Below are 25,429 nucleotides of genomic sequence, written 5' to 3'. Positions count from 1 at the left end.
ATCATGCCACTGCACTCCAGCCTGGGCGACAGAGCAAGATTCCATCTCAGAGAGAAAAAAAAAAAAAAAGATCTTGAAATTGCTGAGAGCTTTTCTTTCTTTGTTTTGTTTTGTTTTTTGAGACAGAGTCCCACTGTGTTGCCCAGGCTGGAGTGTAGTTGTATGATCTCTGCTCACTGCAACCTCTGCTTCCTGGGTTCAAGCGATTCTCCAGCCTTAGCCTCCCAAGTAGCTGGGATTATAGGCAGCTAATACGCCTGGCTAATTTTTATATTTTTAGTAGAGACATGGTTTCACCATGTTGGCCAGGCTGGTCTCGAACTCCTGACCTCAAATGATCTGCATGCTTTGGCCTCCCAAACTGCTGGGATTACAGGTGTGAGCTACTATGCCCCGCCTTTTTTCCTAAAGAAGAAGTCAATTTATTGGCTCATTCATTCCTCAGGGGAGTACATTTTCTGAACTGTCATACTTCGGCTGACCTTGAACACTTTATAAAGTATGCAAAATAAATTTTAGGATTCACTTGATTGCTTTTCCTAGAGCTAGTCATAATAAAACTAGTGTGGAGTTTCTGGGTTTTGTGAGGTTTCTCATGGCATCCTTGTCCTTAATATAAAACAGTGTCCATGCAGTAACCTTGCCTGAAGCAAGGTTTTGGAGCAGCAAGATTGATATTAGATGTGGATATTTGTGCTGTGGGCTATTAAAGACCACACACACTCACACATGCACACACTCATAGTCACCTGTCCTTGTGACTTAGAATTCAACGTTGGAAAGAAAGTGTTTGCCTTGAGTGAATATTTTGAAGCGGGGGAAGTGACCACATTCTGTAATCCTGCAGCCTGAAAACAGACTCCTGCTGAAGGAAGTCGGACCCACAGGGGAAGGAAGAGTCTCTGTGATTGAACAGCTGCTGGATGAGGTAAGTGTCGCCAAAGGAGCCAGTCTCTGAAGAGTTCAGCCTGGCATTCCACCTCTGTCTCCTTCAGATGAAAGTTTTGTTCAATACTGTGAAAATTACACTGCCCTTTGATTAAAAACCCGGGATGCAGTGAATGGCTAGTCAAAAGCTTTATATTAATTGTTCCCTGTTGCTAGTTTTTATATCAGAGAAAATAGGCAGAGAAGCACAGACGAGACCAAGGAACATGCATGAAGCTGGATAGAATCTCTGGCCTGTGACCCCATATTACCTTTATGCTGGGTTTCCTGAAGAAGCAACGTTGTCAGGGTGCCTGCCCTCCCCTCCCTGCCCTTGTGGGGAACAGAAGTTTTATCACCTGGGTAACTTTGTAGCTCTGTTCATTGTAGGTCAGGTCTTGAGGTTCCTGATTCTCCTCTCCTTTGATCTGAAAGCACTTTAGTTCCATCAGCTCTGTAAAGGACATCTGTTATACTTCATAGGATGGTGACTGGATGCTGTTGAGTGCAGGGTTTTTTGGCAAGTTTGTCCTTTTCCATTTGCTGCAGGGAGCAGACCCCAACTGCTGTGATGAAGACAATCGACCCGTCTTAACCGTGGCTGTTATGAATAAGCACCATGAAGCGATTCCGGTTCTCGTGCAGAGAGGAGCAGACATCGACCAGCAGTGGGGGCCGTAAGTGAAACACATTGAAAGGAGAGCTAAGGTGGCAGCAGACTAACTGTTTGGAGCTCCACTGCGGCAGAAGCGGTCTACACACACACCCTGTTCAGTTTCAGCCACTTTAACCATTTTAACCTATTTCAGCTTTAATAAGAGGCTTAACGCCTTCTGTTTTCCATAGCTGGGTAAAGTGAAATTTTAAAAATGGACTATTGGGTTGCCTAATTTAGTGGCTTTTATAAATGATGATACATTTTGTTCATTCATAAACTTATACTGTGTGGGGCCAGTAAATCCTTAGCCCTTGGGATGTTAATCAATATTTTCATCATGAATCGTGAAAACACCAAGGGAAGACAGACCTCAGTGTATCCCCCATGAAAATATCCCCATGAAGTTAATGCAGAAAGAAAATATCATACGGTTGTCTCCAGATCTCACACCACTGCAGAGGAGACTGGTACATCTGAGGTCACCACGTGGTCTCCTGCTCCCTTGCTTTCCCACCCGTGATACAAAACAGAAAGGTACCAAGTCCTGTTACTTACTGTCCCAGTCTTGGTCCACTCCTGTCCCATCACCTTCTCTTCTAGCCATATGCTTCTATTGTTCTCTCAAAAATTACTTTGAAAATGTGGGGTGAAAATTCCTTGAGCATGAGTCATTCATGTTAACTGCTCATATCTTGCCGACCACGTTGTTGAAATGAGTCTTCTAGGGACATCATAGGCATCTAACACTTCTGCCTCCTGAAGGCTTACTAAGGCAAGGTCAAGGTCTGTGTCAGTGGAACATTCTGCTGTGTACTTCATGCTACCGTGGAGGCCAAAATTTCAGTAGCTTTGCTTCTGTTATTCTCTGTTTCAAAATTGTCTCTAGTGTTAGTGTTCAAAATATAATCCTGTTAATTTTTCTATATGCATTTTACTAATGTCTGCATTTTAATAGTTTCTACCCCCCTTTTTTTAGTTTTATTTTACAGCAGAATGTTTGGTGTGTTGGTATAAAGCTTTGATGCTTGGAATTTATTTTCTCAAGTTTTCTTAGGGTTTACTGTGTCAACTTCTTTATTTATCCCACACTGTTGTATTATTGTCATTATTAATAAAATGGTGCTACCTTGTTTTGTGTTAAGACATATTTTATATTTTTATAATTCAGAAAAGCTTTTTTAATAGCATTTAAGTATGTTTGTGGTTGATACAGAAATTACTTGAGTGCATTTTGAATTGAAGTGTAAGCAGCGTGAGTCCTGGCTTTATGAAGAGTCCAGCTAAGAGGAGGAAAGTGCCCTGAGCATTGAACACATTGCCTTTTTATTTTGCTCTGCCTCAGCTTCCATGTTTGCTTCATCACCATTCTACAAATTGGCATTTATCCACATGTGATCTCATTGCATGTCTGTAAAGTCTGACACTGCGGTTATACCTGTCTATCTGAATGGTGTGTAATAGCCTTTGTCACCCCCCTGCAGGATCATGGTGACTGTGGGCAGTATGTAGCTCACGTGGTTGTGGGGAAGAAAGCTAGAGGGTTGACCCTTTCTCAAATAGAGCACAGGGATCTCTTCTTCCTTTCCAGTGCATGCCGATAGAGGAAAGTAGCATTTCCCACTGAGAGCCACATTCTGCCAACTCTGGTTTATATCTGTTAGTTTCAAGAGTTTGGGCCTGGATCAGCCCAGCCTCTGCCCTGTAGCTGGACCTCTGTAGACCCAGGAACATGACCTCAAAGTTCCATCCATTCTATTGCTTTTAGGCATAAGTCATCCAGAGATCTGGTTTTACTGTAAAAGAGGCTCAAAGAGTTGTTCCTTAGCAAACAAGAATTAAAATGCTGTCTCCCATCTGAACATGTTTGGCTAGTGGAGCCTAGGTGATCTCTTCACCAGATAACTTCCATTAAGTAGCTTGGCAGGTGGCAGAAAGCTCTTTCCTAATTTCCTAGTTCCATGTTTGTATCATTCCTACCAGAATGAACTCATATTCAACAAAAGGGAATGGCTAGGAGAAATTCACATCCTCCACCAAAGCTCATTCCTCTTACTAGCAGATTTCAGAAACACAGATTCAGGATCTCACTAGGTGAGAGGCCCAGAGAAATGCTGTTTGCTTTTGGACAAGAGCTGCCCTTCCTCACTGTATTGGCGATTCCAAACATGCCATCCCCTGGCTCTGCCCCAGTAGCCAGGTGAGGAAGATGCAAGCATCCGTCTACTTCTTAGAGGTTCAGCTGTAGACATTTATTCCATTAGGTAATTTAAGGAGAGAATGTACATTAATCTACCACGATACTTAGATTTGAGTAAATAGTTTGAATTGTTTGTATATGAATAGTAGTTTCTTTAAAATACAAATTCCATGGCAGAGTCGCCATTCAGCATTTTCCAAAACTGAACTGTGGATACATAGGAAATAGCCAGCACAGAAAATCTAACCACCAGCAAACCCCCCATGCAATACATAGAATGAACCCTCTGCCCTCAATATGGGGAGAATTGTGAAGAAAGAAGATCGTAAGTCTACTTAGGAGATGTGGCAACCCTGTGAATATATCCCAGTTCAAATGGTGAATGCCTTATAAAGGCCCAAGGAACCATAGGGGTGAAGTGACAGACAGTTAAGCTCTATGCCACCAGTGAGGAAGAAAGGATGAAAGATAAGGAGGAAATGGAGTCTTTTCCAGACTAATTCCAGTTAAACCTCTTTCTTTTGTAAACTGCCCAATCTTGGGTATGTCTTTATCAGCAGTGTGAAAATGGACTAATACATTGGCACACAGCACAGCCCATGAACATTCTATGGCAAATTCGTCATTTGTGACCTGTTTGTTCTTTCTGAAAGCGTTTATCCTTGATGTTCTGAAATTCCACAAGGGTATTTTTAGATGTGCTGTTTTTGATTCACCCAGTTGGCCTTTTCATTTTAAAAGTCTTATCTTTCTTTAGGTTAGGAAAAGTTTGTTCTATTATCTCTTTGGCGTTTTCTCCCCTCCATTTTTCTATTCTCTTTCTAGAACTGTTAGTTGGACGGTGGACCGCTTGAATTGGTTCCCTATGTCTGTCTGTCTTTTTTGTTTTTCCGTAGTTTCATCTATCTTTTTCTCTTCTATCTTTCGAGAGATTTTCCTAACTTTGTTGTCCATTCTTCCTATTGAATAATCGTTATTCTTTCTAGGAGCTGCTTTTGTTCTGATTGTTTCTTTTTCATAGTCTCATATTTTTGTGCAATATTGTCTTGAATCATTCTGCAGATACCAGTTAGATTTTTGTCTTGTTTTAAATTCCTTCTGTTTGTGTATCTTGGTTTTCTCTTTGATTCTTCAGTTTTTTCTCAGATGTCTGTGAGCCTTTGTTGTCCATTCACATTTGAGAATGGAGTTGGGGCTACATGACTGGTAACTCTGTGTATGAAAGAAGGGCTTTGTCAACCAAGAGGCTTTCTGGGTAGATGGAGCTACTCCCAGTCTGGGACCCCTGCGTGCCAGAAAGTGAAAGGCTTCCCTCTGATTCTCACCAGAGGTTCTCTTTATCTCCCTCAGAGAAGAAGCCACTCTCCTTTTTCTCCCTAGGGATAAATGCATGGCTGCAGGTACATCTGCAGGTGTGGGGGATGAGGGTGATGGCGTCAAAGGAAGGAGCAGGGGGCAGAGAGAGTTCAGACCATCAATGCTTATTTCATTTCTACTTCCAGTCATGACTCCTGCCCTCCTTCACTCCCGCCACCTCTGCATAGGAGCCTTTCAGGAGTCCTGGCACCACCCCAGCCTCCATTTCAGTTGCTCACTCCTCCCTCACTAGGTCAAACCTGACCAGGAAATACGGAGAGAAACCCTGGCATTGCAGCAAAATATGCTGTGTCTGACCTCTCAGGCCTGCCCCCTGGTTTCTAAGATTGGTGTTTATTTTCATATCATGTAAGCCCAACTCACTGGAGCCAAGGTCATTTTCCCCACACAAAAATAGGACCTTCAGCCCTGAGAAGCTACTATCGTGCCCAAGAGGTCCAAGCCAAAGTTAAGACTGTGTCCTCCTAGCACTTCAGGACGCCGAGGCAGGTGGATCACGAGGTTAGGAGATCGAGACCATCCTGGCTAACACAGTGAAACCCCGTCTCTATTAAAAATACAAAAAAATTAGCCAGGCATGGTGGCATGTGCCTGTAATCCCAGCTACTTGGGAGGCTGACGCAGGAGAATCGCTTGAACCCGGAAGTCAGAGGTTGCAGTGAGCCGAGATCGCACCACTGCACTCTACCCTGGGTGACAGAGCAAGACTCCGTCTCAAAAAAAAAAGACTATGTCCAATATGTTGCATAAACTCCTGCAGGCAATTTAGAACAATGGTATTTATTAGCATTTATTAAATCAGCTACCAACCATATCCTTGTAGGTTTCTCGCATTAAAAAATGAATGTGTTTATAACCTTTTCACTATCTAGTATCAAAGCTTACCCTCCATCACAGTATTCCTCCAAGAGAAAGGCAGAGAGAGGAGACTCAAGAGATTTTCTTAGGTTAGTTAAGTAGGTCGGTGAGCAAAACCAGGACCTTGGGTCACATGCATCCTCTCCAGTTTCCTGATGATGCTAACTAAGGATTTATCCAGGATTTTTTCCCCCTCATTAGGCTCAGAAATACAGCTCTTCATGAAGCAACTCTGCTTGGCCTTGCAGGAAGAGAGAGCATCGCCACTTTACTGGGGTATGTCCCCTGGCCTCTGATGGATACTTCTGAGGGCCACAGGGATCTCCCTAATGGCCTGTGATGATTTTAAGAGGGGCCTTGGTTCCTGAACTGCTGTCCCTGTCCATGGGGACCACCATCCCACCATGGCTCCCCGGGCACTGAGGGCTTTTCAACCCTCATTGAAAGGGTTGAAAGGGTTTCAGCCCTCATTTCAAAGGGCTTTTCAACAATGAAAATGTTGCCCCTATTACACACACTCGGTTGTAGGACTTTAATGCAATGGGAACCAATGGCCAGGATTAGCAATTGGACATTTTGAAATCACAGAGCCTCTTTAAAGGTTTCAGGGTAGAGCCACCTCTGAGAACTGAAGTCACTGTGACCTCTTGGGGACAGATTTGGGGAGGTGGGACCAGGAGGGACCCAGCCTGGCCTCCATGGCAGGGAAGAGTCAAGCTCTTAGGGTCACATGCTCAAGTCCTTCAGTGCACCTCCATTTCTACATTTCCTTTGCAGATGCAATGCAAGCATCCGAAAGAAGAATGCAGGAGGCCAGACAGCATACGACCTGGCTCTGAACACTGGAGATGACCTCGTCACCTCACTCTTTGCTGCCAAGTTTGGCCAAGGGCTCAAGGACCAACTCGCTCAAACTAGGAGCCTCAGCCTGGATGACTGTTAGACCTGAGGCCTCCACGGGACTTCATTTAAGAATATGTGCAGTGGCTGGCACAGTGGCTCACGCCTGTAATCCCAGTGCTTTGGGAGGCTGAGGCTGGCGGATCACCTGAGGTCGGGAGTTCAAGACCAGCCTGACCAACATGGAGAAACCCCATCTCTACTAAAAATACGAAATTAGTCGGGTGTGGTGGCACATGCCTGTAATCCCAGCTACTCGGGAGGCTGAGGCAGGAGAATTGCTTGAACCCGGGAGGTGGCAGTTGCGGTGAGCCAAGATCACGCCATTGCACTCCAGCCTGGGCAACAAGAGCAAAACTCCGTCTCAAAAAAAAAAAAGAATATGTGCAGCTCTGGCTATTCTTTTATCATGTCTTTCTGAAATGTGTATTTGAGATTAGAAATTGAGGTTGAGAGGAACTCAGGAGATTTTTTTTTAAATCATATGACAGTATAAGCCATCAGTACTAAATAGACAGCTCCCAGTATACTGTGGACTGTGATAAACTGAATGTATGTTTTTTAATGATTTATTGCTGCAGGTTTTTTGTGTGTTTGATTTTTAGTTTTTAACTTATTTTTCAATAGATAATAATTGCAAATGGTTCAAAGCTAAAAGTTATGAAGTATTATGGAGGGATGTGTCCCTCCCATCCTGTCCCACAGCCACCACCTCTCTCCTCAGCCACCAATGACATCAGCGTCGACTTGCCTTTCCCGGGGTTGTGCAGAGTTAGATATGCACATACATGTGGTATAAGCACATGTACATAAGAGTACACATAGAATATAAACGTGTCTGTAGCACATATCTATTCTTTACCCTCTTAAAACAAATGGTAGCAAACCAACCACACAATGTTCTGCATCTTGCTCTGTTTGCTTGATACATCTTGTAGGTGGCTCCTAATTAGTATGTAAAGATTGACCTTATTTAAATTTTTTTATGTTGAAATCATCAATATTCCCATCATTATGGTTTGTTCTTTGATTGATAAATCAGCTCTCAATAAACCACTTACAAGAATGTGTAATTTTGACTCATTCCTTTCTTCACGTCATTATTTTAATCTTTGGGTGGTAATGCTGCAGATGTGAAGTCCCTAACTAGTTTGTGTTAACATAGGTAAATAGAATATTTATTAATTTGCTATAATTAATTCAGCACAATAAGTAATGGGCCTTGCTGAGGTGGTTACTGTTATCACCACCTGCTGGGTGGTGATACTACCCCAGACTGGGCAGCTGTCTGTGGGAGGACAGAGGGTGCAAAGTCGCGGGAACACAGGCCCCTGGGCAGGCGCCGGCACTGCTCCTACCCCTGTCAGCCCCTCAGCCACTCATGTAAGGGAGGCTGCTGCATGGTGGCCAGTGTCCAGGGAGACTGGGGAGTGTGATCATCTGGTTTGGGGCCTGTGGTGGTTTGCCCTGCGTCAGCTTGGCTGGGACTACTTTGCCCAGAATTATCTTCCCTTATGGTTCTCTTCAGGGTTGGCCCCAAGAAAAACTGCATGAGATTCAGAAGATAGAAGAAAAGCAACAGCAGTCATGCTTGGATGGTGGCTATAGGGCACCAGGTGCCTCTGCCACTCACATCCTGTGTGAAGGAAGGGATGGAAGTGCTTGCCACCGCCGAGCAGCAAGCCCTGCCTTTGGGATGGAAGAGGATGGATGTTTATTGGGATCAACACTTGTGAAAAGATGTGCAGAGGGAGAAATCAAGTTGGGGGTAATGGGGTTCAAGGCCATTTTCCCCAGACCTCAGGGAGCAGAGAGGGCCTCATGGACCCATGGGTTCTAGAAACAATCACCTTGGGGTTCTTGGTGGGGAACTTTTGTGCCCTGAGTGCAAGAACCATGCTTTTAAGGCCTCTTAGGTTTTCCACACTCCCTCTTGGAGGATTCTACCTTCTGAAACCAAGAGGCCCTTCCAGTGCCGGCTGGCCAGACTCAGGGATCTGTAAATCACGCATCTGACGTCTCATGCTAGGGTCCTTTCCTTTCTCTAAAGCTCACAGAGTACATTCATCACCCTTGAATTTCACTCTTTCAGAATCAAACCTCAGTTAAAATAGGACTAAAAAGTGAAAAGGCAGCCTAATATTTAACACTTTCTGATGAAATCCTACAGGGTCACATAAAATGTTCTATTAATATTAAAGTATATATTTTCAGGAAAATTAAACACATTTTAAGGCAGAACATTTCCGATGTCAAAAATCATGTTGTTTTTTGTCCTTTCTAAAGCTCTCTTTTTCTTTTCCTAATGACAGGGCTTGTTGAGGGAACAGAGCCACTTTAAGTGAAAGGGAATGAGATTTTTTAAATTTTTTATTTTTTAGAGACACGGTATCTCTCTGTCACCCAGGCTGGAATGTAATGGTGTGATCATGGCTCACTGCAGCATCAAACTCCTGGGCTCACGCGATACTCTCACCTCAGCCTCTGGAGTATCTGGGAATTACAGGCACACACCACTGCCCTCAGCTAATTTATTTTATTAAAAACTTTTTTTTTTTTTTGGTAGAGACAGGGTCTCCCTATGTTGCCCAGGCTGGTCTCGAACTTCTGGGCTCAAGTGATCCTCCCACCTCAGCCTCCCAAAGTGCTTGGATTACAGGCGTGAGTCACCATGCCCAGCCTGGAACAAGGAATTTATTAAAGGAGTTAGACTCTTAAGTGCTTGAGCTGGTTAGTTTGATGGTGGGCCTGAAGTTGCTGTACCTCAGCAGGGCTACATTCAGGAAGTACAGGTGAGCGTGAAGGGGACGAGCAAGGACAAACTGGAACCCATGGGGACACATCTCCCTCCTCCATCCTCATGGTCACAGGCAACTTACAGGAGACGTGCCCTTTCCCATGAAACTTGCCCCAGGCTGGGCTCTCTAGAAGCAGATGCCAAGACAGTTTGGGATGGAAGAGGATGGGTGTTTATTGGGATTAACCCTTGTGAAAAGATGGTGGAGAGGGCAAAGTCAACTGCTATGTGGCCCAACAATGCCTCAGCCACCAGGTGGTGCTCCCATGAGCCAGAATTGCCCATCGTGGTGTCCACTGTGCTTTTGTAGCCCTCTGGCAGATGGGAGCTTCCCCAGAAGGGACGGGACCTCAGGCAAGGCAGTTCTCTGAAGTTGCTGATAGCTGGAGGCCACCTGCTGCTGCACTCACTACGGCCAGGGCAGCAAGCCCTGCCTGGAAAGGGGATGTGGGTGGTGCATCTCTGCCTGCCATAAAGCTGCCTAGGTGACCCGGGCTGCAGGACAGCTGAAGGCAGAGATCGGCGGGAGCTGGTGAAGCCACGGGCCTGGCTGCTTCCCACACCTGCCAGATGAGCCAGGGGTTAGTGACTGTGTCTTCCCTGGATCTGGTCCTAAGGCCATGTCCTCTCAAGGCCTGGTTGCTCTTCCTGGAGGGGCTGTCTCTGCTTTGTGGCCTTGTCCTGTGTCCCCAGTGGGCTTCAGTGGGCTGGTTTGCCATTCCCTCCTTTCCACTGAGGTGAGTGAGTTCCCATGCACTCATTGCCCATTTGGGTTTCTTCTATTTTTCTTTTTTTTTTTTAATTAATTAATTAATTTATTATTATTATACTTTAGGTTTTAGGGTACATGTGCGCAATATGCAGGTTAGTTACATGTGTATACATGTGCCATGCTGGTGCGCTGCACCCACTAACTCGTCATCTAGCATTAGGTATATCTCCCAATGCGATCCCTCCCCCCTCCCCCCACCCCACAACAGTCCCCAGAGTGTGATGTTCCCCTTCCTGTGTCCGTGTGTTCTCATTGTTCAATTCCCACCTATGAGGGTTTCTTCTATTTTTCTTATTGGCTTAGAGAATTTCTTTACATCCTCTTGAATCAGAGCATCTTCTAGAGTCCAGACAGTGCTGTCCAATAGAAATACAATCTGAGCCACATAATCATAAATTTTCTAGTAGCCATACTTCCAAAAGTACAGAGAAACAAGCAAAATTAATTTTACTGGGATACATGGACAGACACTTTTCAAAAGAAGACATACATGTGAGCAGAAAGCATATGAAAAAAAGAAAAAGCTCAGTATCACTAATCATTAGAGAAATGCATATCAAAACCACAATGAGATACCATCTAACACCGATCAGAATGGCTATTTTTAAAAAGTCAAAAAATAACATACTGGCGAGATTGTGAAAAAAAGGGGATGATTATACACTGTTGGTGGGAGTGTAAATTAGTTTAACCGTTGTGGAAAACAGTATGGTGATTCCTGAAAGAGCTAAAAATAGGAATACCATTCAACCCAGCAATCTCATTATTAGGTATACACCCAAAGGAATATAAATCATTCTGCCATAAAGACCCATGCATGTATGTTCATTGCAGCACTAGTCACAACAGAAAAGACATGGAAACAACCTAAATGCCCATCAATGACAGATTGGATAAAGAAAATGTGGTACATATACACCATGAAATAGACTATGCAGCCATAAGAAAGAACGAGAACATGTCTGTTGTGGGAACATGGATGGAGCTAGAGGCCATTATCCTTAGCAAACTAACACAGGAACAGAAAACCAAATATCACATGTTCTCACTTATACGTGGGAGCTGGCCAGGCACGGTGGTTCACGCCTGTAATCTCAGCACTTTGGGAGACCAAGGTAGGCAGATCACCTGAGGTCAGGAGTTGGAGACTAGCCTGGCCAACATAGTGAAACTTTGTCTCTACTAAAAATACAAAAATTAGCCGGGCCTGGTGGTGGGTGCCTGTAGTCCCAGCTACTTGGGAGGCTGAGGCAGAATTGCTTGAACCCAGGAGGCAGAGGTTGCAGTGAGCCAAGATCTTGCCATTGCACTCCAGCCTGGGTGACAAGAGTGAAACTCCATGTCCAAAAAAAAAAAAAAAAAAGTGGGAGCTAAATGATGAGAACAAATGGACACAAAAGACACAAAAAGAGGGACAACACCAGCCAGGCACGGTGGCTCACGCCTGTAATCCCAGCACTTTGGGAGGCCGAGGCGGGCAGATCATGAAGTCAGGAGATCGAGACCATCCTGGCTAACACGGTGAAACTCCGTGTCTACTAAAAAAATACAAAAAATTAGCCAGGTGTGGTGGCGGGCACCTGTAGTCCCAGCTACTCGGGAGGCTGAGGCAGGAGAATGGCGTGAACCTGGGAGGTGGAGCTTGCAGTGAGCTGAGATCGCCACTGCACTCCAGCCTGGGCGACAGAGTGAGACTCTGTCTCAAAAAAAAAAAAAAAGGTGGGGGGACGACACCCACTGGGGCCTCTCAGAAGGTAGAGGCTGGGAGGAGGGAGAGGATCAGAAAAAATAACAATTGGGTACTAGGCTTAGTACCTGGGTAACAAAATAATCTGTACAATAAACCCCCATGATATGAGTTTACCTATATAACAAACTCTGAACTGAAAATAAAAGTTTTAAAAATGTTTTACTAGAATAAATATTATTTCAACTTATAATTCATCTAAATTGTCAGTGTAATATTCTTTATATTTTATGTTATTTTTTCACACCAAGTCATTGAAATCTGGTGTGCATTTTACCCTTACAGCACATCTTAATTCAATTCACCACATTTTAAATGCCCCTACCTGCACATGGGGGTTGTCTACAGCATAGTTCTAGAACCTTCTACCTATGTAATAACACACATCAAGGTCATTGCATTCTGATTCCCACCCTGCTAGGATACTAGCAGCACAGATACGCTCATTTGAAGCTTGCATCTCTGTGGTTGGTGGGTTTTCCACGTGTAATCCAGGAAGAGTTCCTCCCCATCACCTGTGCAAGGCCGCAGCTCCAGGTGCACTGGTCAAGGTGCCCAGTAGCGTAAAGAAAATTTACAGGGTCATTTATTTCTGTTGTCTACAAGACATCTCTTCGGAGGACCTCAAGAACGCACATCACTTGCTTCTTTTCCAACTTCTATTTCTGACTGCTTCGGAGCCAGGTTTTTGCTTTTTCCTGGCCAAACAGAAAATAAAGAGCATCTCTTGGATTCTCATCCACCTTCCCGTTCTTCAAGTAATTGCAAACCTAGCCTCCCTTTGTGGTTTTCTAAGGGTACGGCCTTGTGGGAACATAGAACAGACAAGGTAAAGTGACTCATTCTCTACTCTCCCCTCCTTTTCATTGTAGATCCCAAAAAGAGAGCTAAAAGGCCACATATACCTTTGTCCCTCAATGAACAGGAAATGAAGTGTGTTACCTTCTCAAATGCACACACGGATGCAGTTAACTGCTGTGTGTTTTTCTGAATGGAAGGAAGAGGGGCCTGGGCCCACAGAGCCATCTGGGAGCAGCTTCTGTGATGGAGAGGAGTGCCCAGGTGGCTGCTGCTTCTGCCTCTCCTCACTGCTGCTTCTGGTCCTGCTGCTGGAGGCCAGATCTGGGTGAACTGAGTGCTGGGAATTCAACCCGGAATCTAGATTTAGACTGCTAAGTATGTCCACAGAGTTCCCGAAATACATCAGCACCTGCTTCTGGAAGGCAGAGCATTTGGACATTCCGTGGGAACGCTCCTGAGATGTCTTGGTTCTTACTTGAATTGCCAACAAAAACACAGTTCCATCTCTCACCTCTTCCCTCTCCTTCCCCCATCTCCTTCTTCATCCCCTCTCCCTCAACTGGTTTTTCTACCCATTTCCCCCAAATCCTTACCTGACCCCCAAAACTCCCTCCACGTACAATCCCTTTCCTTCTGCCAGGCCCCTGCTTTCCTGTCCGCATCATCTCTTGGCCTTTCTTTCTCTCTTGGGAAGTGATGGAAATGCATGGTATTATTTACCTAAATTAATTGACTCAAAATTTCCCTTTCACTTTCAATGAACCCTACTCTTTTAATGAAATAGTGACATTTTCTGTTTACCTAGACTACATAAATTTTACTTGTTGTATTTCTGTTAGTAAGGATATAAATCCCCTAGCTTTAATAGAACGTTGTAATTATAAATAAAATACTAGTTATTTTTAAATCTTTATGCATAAAACTAGAATAAAATTTTTATAGTGAAAATTAAGAATAACATTTTGAATATTATACAAAAAATGGAAGTCCTATTTCTGTGGCCCTCATAATCCCCAGCAGTAACCACTGTTAGTGGATGTGCTGGCCGGGCGCGGTGGCTCACGCCTGTAATCCTAGCACTTTGGGAGGCTGAGGCCGGCGGGTTGCATGAGCCCAGGAGTTCGAGACCAGCCTGGACAACATGTCGAAACCCCATCTCTAAAATAAAAATAAAAATAAAAAACAGCGTATGTGCAGGCTTTGGAAACCTTTATCTTTCTCTGCAATTTAACCCCATATAAAATATATAGTTTTCTTAAAGTTTGAATGCAATGTAATTATTCTGTAATTAGTTTTATTCATTTATACATCTTGGGGACCTTTCCATTATTTGTGAATGGACTAAATTCTTTTTAAGTGTTTTTTAAAAAAATATAAAACATATACACCATTATTATTTTAACAGATTAACAGAGCTAACCAACATTTCTAGTCATGTGTCAGTATTTTGTGAAGACAGAAGAAAGTAAAATCACTGGATTTAAGACTATGCATATTTTGTTTTGAAAGATATTGCCAAAATTTCCCTCATAAGAGTTGACAGTCCCACCAAAGTATGCGTTTCTCCACACCTCCCCAGTTTCGCAGATCAAACACACATCATTGACATTAGTTAGTTTATTTATTTATTTATTTTTTGCCTGTTCCTGATTTCTTATTAGACTATCTCTTCCTGGATTAAGCGTTGGTAGGTACTTCCATGACTCACTCATCCATGTGCTTCGCTATTTTTTACTGGATAATTTCTCACGGGATAATTTGTATTGGATAGTTTCTCATTGCTATAATGTCAGATTTCTTTACATATTCCTTACTTATTCTGGATAATACAGGTGTCTTGTCCTTCTCGCCTTTTCTTTATGTATATTGTATACCGTCTAATAAATGCTTTATAGATTTGTTTTGTCAAATATGTTAGTATTTTTTAGGACTTCTGAGCTCTTTGACTTGCTGAAGTTCTTCACTATTCCAAAATCAAAACATTTTCATCTTATATTTTCTTCTAATATGTAAATACTTGTCTGCTTTATTTGGCTTTTTAGTTTATTTCCATTTATATTTCTAAAGGGTACACGGACTGAAGTTTACTTTTCCCAAGTGAGCAACCATCCCTTGTGCCAATACAGTTTTGGGGTCACTCATCTTTTCCACACTGGTTGAAAGGCCATCTTTATTTAGCATACCCTGAATTTAGCATACCCTGAATTATCTTGTGTACAAAGGTCTGGCTTGATTATTGTAAAATGCTCTATAAATACCTTTAAAGTAGTCACTCCTATTGTCCTGCTTCAAAAAATTCTTTACTATTCATAGATTTTCTCCTCTCCACAAACTCGAATTAGTCTATTAAAACTCTTACAATTCTTCTTTAGATTTAATTGGGAATATCATGGAATTTAGACATATATTTGAGGGAGAATTGAGACTTTATTAATCAAAAACCATGGTAATCTTTCTATTTATTCTTGACTTCTTTAATATTCTCAGTAAAAATCTTAATTTTCTTCCTGTAAACACTATGTGTTTTTTTGTTCAGTTAACTTTTAGGCTCTTAATATTTTTGTTGTTTTAAATAGTATTTCCCTTAGTGATGTTTTCTTTTTTTTAATTTTTAATTTAGTTTTTTTAAATTTAACTTTTATTTTAAGGTCAGGGTACATGTGTAGGTTTGTTGTATAGGTACACTTGTGTCATGGAGGTTAGTGTACAGACTATTTCATCACCCAGGTATTAAGCCTAGTATTCAACAGTTATTTTTCCTGATCCTCTCCCTCCTTCCATCCTTCACCCTCCAATAGGCCCCAGTGGGTGTTGTTCCCATCTGTGTGTCCATGTGTTCTCATCATTTAGCTCCCATTTATAAGTGAGAACATGTGGTATTTGGTTTTCTGTTCCTGCATTAGTCTGCTAAGGATAATGGCCTCCAGCTCCATCCATGTCCCTGCAAAGGACATGATCTCATTCTTTTTTATGGCTGTGTGGTATTCCATTGTGTGTATGTAGCACATTTTCTTTATCCAGTCTACCATTGATTGGCATTTAGGTTGATTCCATGTCTTTGCTATTGTGAATAGTGCTGCAATGAACATATGCATACATGTGTCTTTATAATAGAATGATTTATATTCCTTTGGGTATATGCCCAGTAATGGGATTGCTGGGTTGAATGTTGTTTTTTGTTTTGGAATCTTGCCTGGACTGGAGTGCCGTGGCACGATCTCAGCTCACTGCAACCTCCACCACCTGGGTTCAAGCGATTCTCCTGCCTTAGCCCCCAAGTAGCTGGAATTACAGGTGTGCGCCACCATGCCCGACTAATTTTTGTATTTTTAGTAGAGACGGAGTTTCACCACATTGGCCAGGCTGGCCTCGAATTCCTGGCCTCAGGTGATCCACCCGCCTTGGCCTGGGATTACAGGCGTGAGCCACCGCGCCTGGCCTGGTAGTTCTGTTTTTAGGTCTTTGAGGAATTGTAACACTGTCTTCCACAACAGTTGAACTAATTTACACTAATTTACACTCCCACCAACAGGGTATAAGCATCATCTTTTTTCTGCAAACTTGCCAGCAGGTTTTTTGTTTTTTTTTTGACTTTTTAAAAGTAGCCATTCTGATTGGTGTTAGATGGTATCTCATTGTGGTTTTGATTTGCATTTCTCTAATGATCATTGATGTTGAGCTTTTTTTCACAGGATTGTTGGCCACATGTATGAAAAGTGTCTGTTCATGTCCTTTGCCCACATGGGATTGTTTTTTCTTCTTGTAAATTTATTTAAGATCTTTATAGATGCTGGATTTTAGACTTTTGTCAGATGAGTAGTTTGCAAAAATTTACTCCCATTCTGTAGGTTGTCTGTTCACTTTGTTGGTAGTTTTCTTTGCTGTGCAGAAGTGCTTTAGTTTAACTAGATCCCATTTGTCAACTTTTGCTTTTGTTGCAATTGCTTTTGGTGTCTTCATCATAAAATCTTTGCCTATTCTATGTCCAGAATGGTATTGCCTAGATTGTCTTCCAGGGTTTTTATAGTTTTGGGTTTTACATTTAAGTTTGTAATCCATCTTGAGTTCGTTTTTGTATATGGTGTAAGGTAGGGATCCAGTTTCAATCTTCTGCATGTGGCTAGCCCATTAAACACCATTTATTGACTAAGGAGTCCTTTCCCCATTGTTTGTTTTTGTTAGGTTTGTCAAACTCAAATACTATCAAGTTTTGACTCTATTTTCTCATCTGGCTTCTTGCTGAAAACTCTTTTTTGGTGCTAACAATTTTCTGAACTTTCATAATTACTGAGAAAGTAAAAATTAATTCAGGCTGAGAAAGTAAAAATCAGTCTGGACTTTTGTCAAGCTGGGATAACAGACACAGATAAAGTCAGCTGCAAATTTAGAGGCGACAACTTGTCTTCTGTGAACAAGCCACAGCTGTGAAATGCCATTAACAACCCTCTCTTTGAGTGACTACTGGTTTCTTACTATGGAGGAACTTTGTTCTCAAAAATTATAGACTGCCAGGAGCTTTGCTATTTGAAATTAAATCAGTATGAATGAAACATCCCATTCTTGCCTGGGGGATCGAAGTCACTTTGACACAGAGAAGCAGCCTCAATTTCCAACCCTGGTGCAGAGCTTCAGCACAGAGGTTTATAGACACAATTTTTACATCTGTTTTAACTTTGTAGTTTCCAAGAACATAAAACCCTGGGCCCACTTTCCAGTCCAAACGTGGTGATGACCTTTTACACATAGCTCTGCTTTATTCTGAGCCTATCAAAAACCTGGGTGTTTAAATTTTGACTAAATTTCATCATTCTTCAGAGTCCTAGAATTACTAAATCTTTTCCTTTGTTTTTCCTGTGAATGGACTCCTTGTTGCAATGAATCAAATAAACCTGACTTTGCGAGACTACTGGTTAGGCTGGGACACTGCTTTAACTTTGTTCATAAATCATCTGAAAAAATGAAAAAAAATGCATACATGTTGACTCTTGTCCATTTTAATATCATGCCTTTCATTTATCTGTAATCCTGGAAGCACTACAGCTTCTAGTACATCACTAAATAGAAATAATGGGCATCTTTTAACTAACTCTTAAATTGTATTATAAATATTTCTAAAGTTATTTTAATATTTAGTAGAATGCTATTCAAAAATTCTGGTAAATACTTTTTTTTTTATTATTATTATTGAGACAGAGTCTTGCTCTGTTGCCCAGGCTGGAGTGCAGTGGCGTGATCTTGGCTCACTGCATCATCCACTGCCTGTATTCAAGCGATTCTCATGCCTCAGCCTCCCAAGTAGCTGGGACTACAGGCACATGCCACCACACCCAGCTAATGTTTTTGTATTTTTAGTAGAGATGGGGTTTCGCCATGTTGGCCAGGCTGGTCTTGAACTCCTGACCTCAGGTGATCCGCCTGCCTTGGCCTCCCAAAGTGCTGGGATTATACTTTCTATTAAATTTAATTTCCACTTATTCCAAACTACCTGTTGGGAATGAAAACCGTATGTTAAAAGTGATTTTCAGGATCTATTAAAATAATTTTTTTACCATTTGTGTGTTACACTGATAGTATATATGCTTTTGAATCAAGCTTCCATTGCCAGGATAAAAACAACTTGGTACAAAATATTCTTATTGAATTCTACTGCTACAATTTATTTGGTAACAATCCATTGAAGATTATTATGTCTTTTTAATAAAATTGATCTATACTTATATATTTGATATTTTATGGAACTAGAGTAATGCCAGACCCGCAATGTTAGAACCTTTTAGTTTTTCCAATATTCTGGAGTGCTTTAAAAACATAGGAAGTTAAACATTTTGTGCAGATTTGGTAGAAGGTTTTCATTATAACTCAAAGCTTAATGATTTTTAGGCATGTTGGCCTCTGTGTCAGTCAGGACTGCTGGGAGATGTCAAGAGATAAAATTGAAACAAATTTAGTTACACCTCCAATGGCCTTTTATTCATGATTCATAAATCTCTCCCACTGGTGCAATGGCAGAATCCACAGGGGAATGGCCAGTGGGTTTTGTGAGGTGGGAACAAGGAAACAGAGCAATAGAAGAAGCGCTCTTTGTTTAACATTAGGTTACTTGTAAGTTAAAGCACAGGGAACCTCCTGATTACACTGACTCAGGTAGGCTGAGCTCTTTTTGATGGGTTGTGTGAATCTTTTTTCAGGAAAATCTGGTTGGTTTGGGGATCTATCTGCTTTCTTAGAGTTTCCATTTGATTATGTGACACATAGCATGAATCACTCCATTTTGGTTTGGTCTGGTCTGTTGAGCAGGAGCTCAATCCTCCCATAGTTTTAGTTTAACAGATATATAGCAACAGATCTATTCCTAGGTGCAGGCTGGAACACCATAGGCACAGGCTGAAGCTGCTACTCATGTGTGAAATTTCTTCAGGGAAGTTTCAGTTCTACATTTAAGGCCTTTCAACTGATTGAATCAGGCCCACCCAAAATTACTTAAGATAATATGACTTACTTAAAGTCAGCTGTTCATGAACTGTAGTTATACTTACAAAATCCATTCAAAGCAACACCAGGAAGTGTTTGATGGAATAACTGGGGACTGTCACCTACTCAAGTAGGCACATCAAAATACCACCACAGTTTCCATTACAATATTACTGCTTGTTAATTTATTCCTTTTTCTATTAACACTTGAATAAAATTAGTACTGTGCACATATATACATTTTCCCCTGATTTCTATAAGGCTATAACATTTTTTCTGCATATAACTTTTGCCCAATGCATAGGTTTTTGGTTCATATGCTTCTCATTAACTTCCTTTCATTGGATGATTAGGTTAGAATTTGATTGGTTTTTTTTTTTTTTTTTTTGAGACGGAGTTTACTCTTGTTGCCCAGGCTGGAGTGCAATGGCACGATCTTGGTTCACTGCAACCTCTGCCTCCCAGGTTCAAGTGATTCTCCTGCCTCAGCCTCCTGAGTAGCTGGGATTACAGGCGTGCACCACCATGCCCGACTAATTTTTGTATTTTTAGTAGAGATGGGGTTTCGCCATGTTGGCCAGGCTGGTCTCGAACTCCTGACCTCAGGGGATCCACCTGCCTCAGCCTCCCAAAGTGCTGGGGTTACAGGTGTGAGCCACCGTGCCCAACCAGAATTTGATTTTTAACCTCTCATGTGGCCACTACTTTTGATATGCTTGGAAGTGGAGCTGGAGGGTCGTAAGTCCCTTGCCCCTGCAAATGCCAAAAGAATCTGGGTGGTAAAAAATTGTATTGTTCTCTCAGGCAAAGCTGAATTTCTTCCAAAACATGATATTTCCACCCAAAACATGTCCTGTGAGGGGGACCAGGGTGACCTAAAATTCATCTGTGTATCACTATCAGACTACTAACTCCCCAATAAGACCCTTCTCAGGGTAGGAAGTTACTTTAAGTTTTGTTTTATTTTTAATTAACAAATAATAATTGTATATATTTATGGGACACAATGTAATGTCTACATTGTGGAATGATCAAATCAGGTCAATTAACATTTATCACCTCAAGTACCTATCGCTTTGTTTGTTTGTTTTTGAGACAGAGTCTTGCTTTGTTGCCCAGGCTGGAGTGCAGTTGTGCCATCTCAGCAAACTGCAAGCTGATTTTTGCATTTTTAGTAGGGACGGGGTTTCATCATGTTGGCCAGGCTGGTCTTGAATTCCTAACGTCAGGTGATCCATCCACCTAGGCCTCCCAAAGTGCTGGGATTACAGGTGTGAGCCATCGCACCCAGCCTCAAGTACCTATAATTTTGTTGTGGTAGGAACATCTAAAGTCCACTCCTCTAGCAATTTTGAAATATACATGACTATTAACTATAGTTGCCATCTGTGCAATTAATCACCAGAACCTATTCCTCTTATCTACCTGAAACTCTGTAATCTTGATCCAAAGTCTCCCTTTTCCCCATCCACCTCTGCATCCTCATACCCTGGTAACCACCATTTTACTTTATTCTTCTATGAGTTCGACTTTTTTTTTTTTATTTGAGATGGAGTTTTGCTCTTGTTGCCGAGGCTGGAATGCAATGGTGCAATCTCAGCTCACTGCAACCTCTGCGACCTGGGTTCAAGCGATTCTCCTGTCTCAGCCTCCCGAGTAGCTGGGATTACAGGTGTGCGCCACCATGCCCTGCAAGTTCAACTTTTTAAGATTCTACATATAAGTGAAATCACGCAGTATTTGTCTTTCTGGGCCTTGCTTAAGGAAATTATTACTTTTTGTGTGTAAATTTAAGGGATACAAGTGTAAACTTGTAAGGGATACAAGTGCAGTCTTGTTACGTGGTTATATCATGTAGCAATGAAGTCTGGATTTTTAGTGTAACCATCACCCAGATATGAACATTATACCCACTAAGTAAGTTCTCATCCCTCATTCCTCTCCCATCCTCCCACCCTTCTAAGTCTCCAGTGTCTATTATTCCACTCTCTATGTCCACATGTACTCATTATTTAGTGTCCATTTAGAAGTGAGAACATGAGGTATTTGACTGTGTCTGAGTTGTTTCATTTAAGATAATGGCCTCCCATTCCATCCATGTTGTTGAAAAAAACATGATTTCATTCTTTTTTTATGGCTGAAGACTATTCCACCGTGTGTGTGTGTGTGTGTGTGTGTGTATGTGTATATATATATACACATACATATATATGTATATATATATACACATACATATATATATCTCACATTTTCCTTATCCAGTTATCCATTGAAGAACACTTAGATTGATTCCATATCTTTACAATTGTGAATAGTGCTATGATAAGCATATGAGTTCTGGTGTCTTTTTGATAACAATGATTTATTTTCTTTTGGGTAGATACCCAGTAGTGTGATCCCAGGATCAAGTGATAGCTGTATTTTTAATCATTTGAGAAATCTCCATACTATTTTCCATAGAGGTTGTACTAATTTATGTTCCCACCAACAATGTCTAAGAGTCCCTTTTTCTCTGCATCCTTGCCAACATTGGTTATTGTTTGACTTTAACCGATAGCCATTCTAAGTGGTGTAAGGTAATATCTTATTATGGTTTTAATTTGATGGTTAGTGATCTTGAGCATTTGTCCATATACTTTTTGGCTATTTGGATGTCTTCTTTTGAAAAAATGTCTATTCATATTCTTTGCCCACTTTTTTTTTAATATTTGACACATGTGTACTTTATTTTACACCAATTCTACCTCAATAACACTGCTTTTTTTTTTAAGATATGGGAGAACCTTAAATATATATTGCTAAATCAAAGAAGCCTATCTGAAATGGTTACATACTGTATAATTACAACTATAGGACATTTTGGAAAAGGCAAAACTATAAGGACAATTAAAAGATCAGTGATTAACAGGGGTTCAAGGGGAAGAAGAAAGGGAAGAATATGTGGATTACAGGGGATTTTTAGGGCAGTCAAATTAGTGTATGATATTGTCATAGTTGACACTTTTTTCTATTATACTTTAAGTTTTAGGGTACATGTGCACAACGTGCAGGTTTGTTACATATGTATACATGTGCCATGTTGGTGTGCTGCACCCATTAACTCGTCATTTAACATTAGGTGCATCTCCTAATGCTATCCCTTCCCCCCTCCCCCACCCCACAACAGGCCCTGGTGTGTGATGTTCCCCTTCCTGTGTCCATGTATTCTCATTGTTCAGTTCCCACCTATGAGTGAGAACATGCGGTGTTTGTTTTTTTGTCCTTGCAATAGTTTGCTGAGAATGATGGTTTCCAGCTTCATCCATGTCCCTACAAAGGACATGAACTCATCATTTTTTATGGCTGCATAGTATTCCAAAACAATAGCAAAGACTTGGAACCAACCCAAATGTCCAACAATGATAGACTGGATTAAGAAAATGTGGCAAAATCTTTGCCCACTTTTTAATAGAGTTGTGAGGTTTTTGTTGAGTTGTTTGAGCCTCTTGTAAATTCTGGATATTACTCTCCTATTGGATGTATAGTGTGCAAATATTTTCTCTTGTTCTGCAGGTTGTTTGTTCACTCTGTTGATTATTTCTTTTGCTGTGCAAAAACTTCTTAGTTTGATTAAGTTTAATTTGTCAATTTTTGTTTTTGTTTCCTGTGCTTTTGATGTCTTAGGAATTCTTTGCCTTGACCAGAAAAGTTTTCCCTAGGAATTCTTATAATTTTTTTATTTTCTGCTCTTATATTTAAGTCTTTAATCCATCTTGAGTTTTTTTATTTTTTATTTTTGAGGCAGGGTCTTGCTCTGTCATTCAAGCTGGAGTACGGTGGCAGGATCATGGCTCACTGCCTTCTCAACCTCCTGCCTCAGACTCCTGATTAGCTGGGACTATAGGCTTGAATTTATTTTTGTATATGGTGGGTATTAGGGAGTCCAGTTTCATTCTTCTGCATGTGACAATCCAGTTTTCCCAGCCCCATTTATTGAAAAGGGTGTCTTTCCCCCCAGTGTATGTTTTTGTCAGCTTTGTCAAAGGTCAGCTGGCTTTAGATATGTGGCTTTATTTCTTGGCTCCTATTCTATTCCATTGATCTGTATATCTATTTTTATACCAGACCATGCTGTTTTGGTTAGTGTAGCCTTGTAGTATAACTCAGGTAATGTGATGCCTCTAGCTTTGTTCTTTTTGCTTAGGTTTGCTTTGAATTCAGGCTCATTTTTGGTTCTATATGAATTTTTAAATTTTTTTTTATGTTTGTGAAAAATGACATTGGCATTTTGATAGGGATTGCATTTAATCTATAGATTTCTTTGGGTAGTATGGTCATTTTAACAATATTAATTCTTTTGATCCATGAGTATAGGATGTTTTTCCATTTGTTTGTGTCATCTACAATTTCTTTCATCAGTATTTTGTAATTTTCCTTGTAGAGATATTTCACCTCCTTGGTTAAATATATTCCTAGATATCTTTTATTTGTAGCTTTTGTAAATGGGATTAACTTCTTGATTTGATTCTCAACTTGTTAGTGGTGTGTAGAAATACTACTGATTTTTGTATTTGATTTTGTATGCTGAAACTTCACTGAATACATTTATAAAATCTAAGAGGCTTTTGGGGGGGAATTTTTAGGGTTTTCTAGGTATAAAATTATATCATCAGTGAACAGAGATAATTTGACTTCCTCTTTTCCAATTTGGATGCCTTTTATTTTTTTCTCTTGTCTGATTGCTCTGGCTAGGACTTTCAGCACTGTGTTGAATAGGAGTGATGAAAGTGGGCATCCTTGTCTTGTTCCCATGCTTAGGGGGAATGCTTTAGACGTTTCCCATTCAGTATGATGTTGGCTGTGGGATTGTCATATATGGCCTTTATTATTTTGAGGTGTGTTCCTTCCATGCCTAGAACATACCTAGTTTGTTGAGGGTTTTTATCTTGATGGGATGCTGAATTTTGTTAAATGCTTTTTCTGCATCTATTGAGATGATTGTATGGTTTTTGCTTTTACTTCTATTTATGTGATAAATCACATTTGTTGATTTGTGTATCTTGAACCACCATTGCTTCCTGGAATACAATTCACTTGATCATGGTTTATTATCTTTTTGATGTGCTGTTGGATTTAGTTTGCTAGTATTTTGTTGAGGAGTTTTGAATCTACATTTATTAGGGATATTGGTCTGTAGTTTTCTTTTATTATTGTATCCTTATCTGGCTTTGGTATCAAGGTGATAGCAGCTTTATAGAATGAGTTAAGGAGGATTTCCTCCTCCTAGATTTGTTTGGAACAGTTTCTGGATGATTGGTATCAGTTCTTTTTTGTAGGTTTGGTAGAATTCTGCTGTGAATCCCTCTGGTCCTGGGATTTTGTTTTGTTTTGGGGAGATTTTTAATTACTGAGTCAATTTTACTGCTCATTATTGGTCTTTTCAGAATTTCTATTTCTTCTTGGTTCAAGGTTCTATGTTTTCAGAAAGTTTTCCATTTCCTCTAGGTTTTCTAGCTTGTGAGTGTAGAGTTGTTCATAGTAGTCTCTGATGATTCTTTGTTTTTCTGTGATATCAATTGTAACATCTTCTTTTTCGTTTCTGATTATGTTTATTTGGATCTTCTCTCTCCTTTTCTTTGTTAGTCTAGCTAGTGGTTTATCTATTTGGTTTATATTTTTAAGGAAACACAAAAATAAAAGTCAATATTTGCCATTATAAAAACACATGAAAGTATAAAACTCACAGGTCTTATAAAACAATTACACAAAGGAGGAAGAGAAAGAAATCAAATAGCAACATGACAGGACTCAACCAGTCCACAAAGACAAGCAGAGTAAGAAAAAAAAACCCACAAAAAATACTAGATAACAGTTAATATTATGTCAGGAATGAAACCTCACATATCAATATTAATGTTGAATGTAAATGGGCCAAGTGCTCCACT

General features: G+C 40.9%; 1 protein-coding gene and 1 pseudogene across 13 annotated transcripts in view; one reads left to right on the top strand and one right to left on the bottom strand.

Moving 5' to 3' along the window:
• Positions 1-7,987, top strand: part of DZANK1 (double zinc ribbon and ankyrin repeat domains 1) — an 84,656-nt gene extending 76,669 nt beyond the window's left edge. For 12 of the 13 annotated variants that reach the window (XM_063659400.1, XM_054468168.2, XM_054468167.2 and 9 more), the window contains 4 exons: positions 848-928; positions 1,477-1,604; positions 6,219-6,293; positions 6,795-7,987. In XM_063659400.1, the coding sequence (XP_063515470.1) occupies positions 848-928; positions 1,477-1,604; positions 6,219-6,293; positions 6,795-6,960 (450 nt within the window). In that variant the 3' untranslated portion in view covers positions 6,961-7,987. Of the gene's footprint in view, positions 1-766; positions 929-1,476; positions 1,605-6,218; positions 6,294-6,794 lie in introns of those variants that run through there. The other variant, XM_063659404.1, reaches the window with a different exon arrangement.
• A 1,805-nt stretch (positions 7,988-9,792) lies between these two features.
• On the bottom strand, positions 9,793-10,475 carry LOC129022144 (uncharacterized; annotated as a pseudogene).
• Between the last annotated feature and the right edge of the window lie 14,954 nt (positions 10,476-25,429).

The sequence above is a fragment of the Pongo pygmaeus genome, chromosome 21 (assembly GCF_028885625.2).
Source record: "Pongo pygmaeus isolate AG05252 chromosome 21, NHGRI_mPonPyg2-v2.0_pri, whole genome shotgun sequence".
In the NCBI taxonomy this organism is placed as follows: Eukaryota; Metazoa; Chordata; class Mammalia; order Primates; family Hominidae; genus Pongo; species Pongo pygmaeus.
The sequence above is the reverse complement of the archived record's forward strand: the minus strand, read 5'-3'. Positions and strand labels throughout refer to the sequence as shown.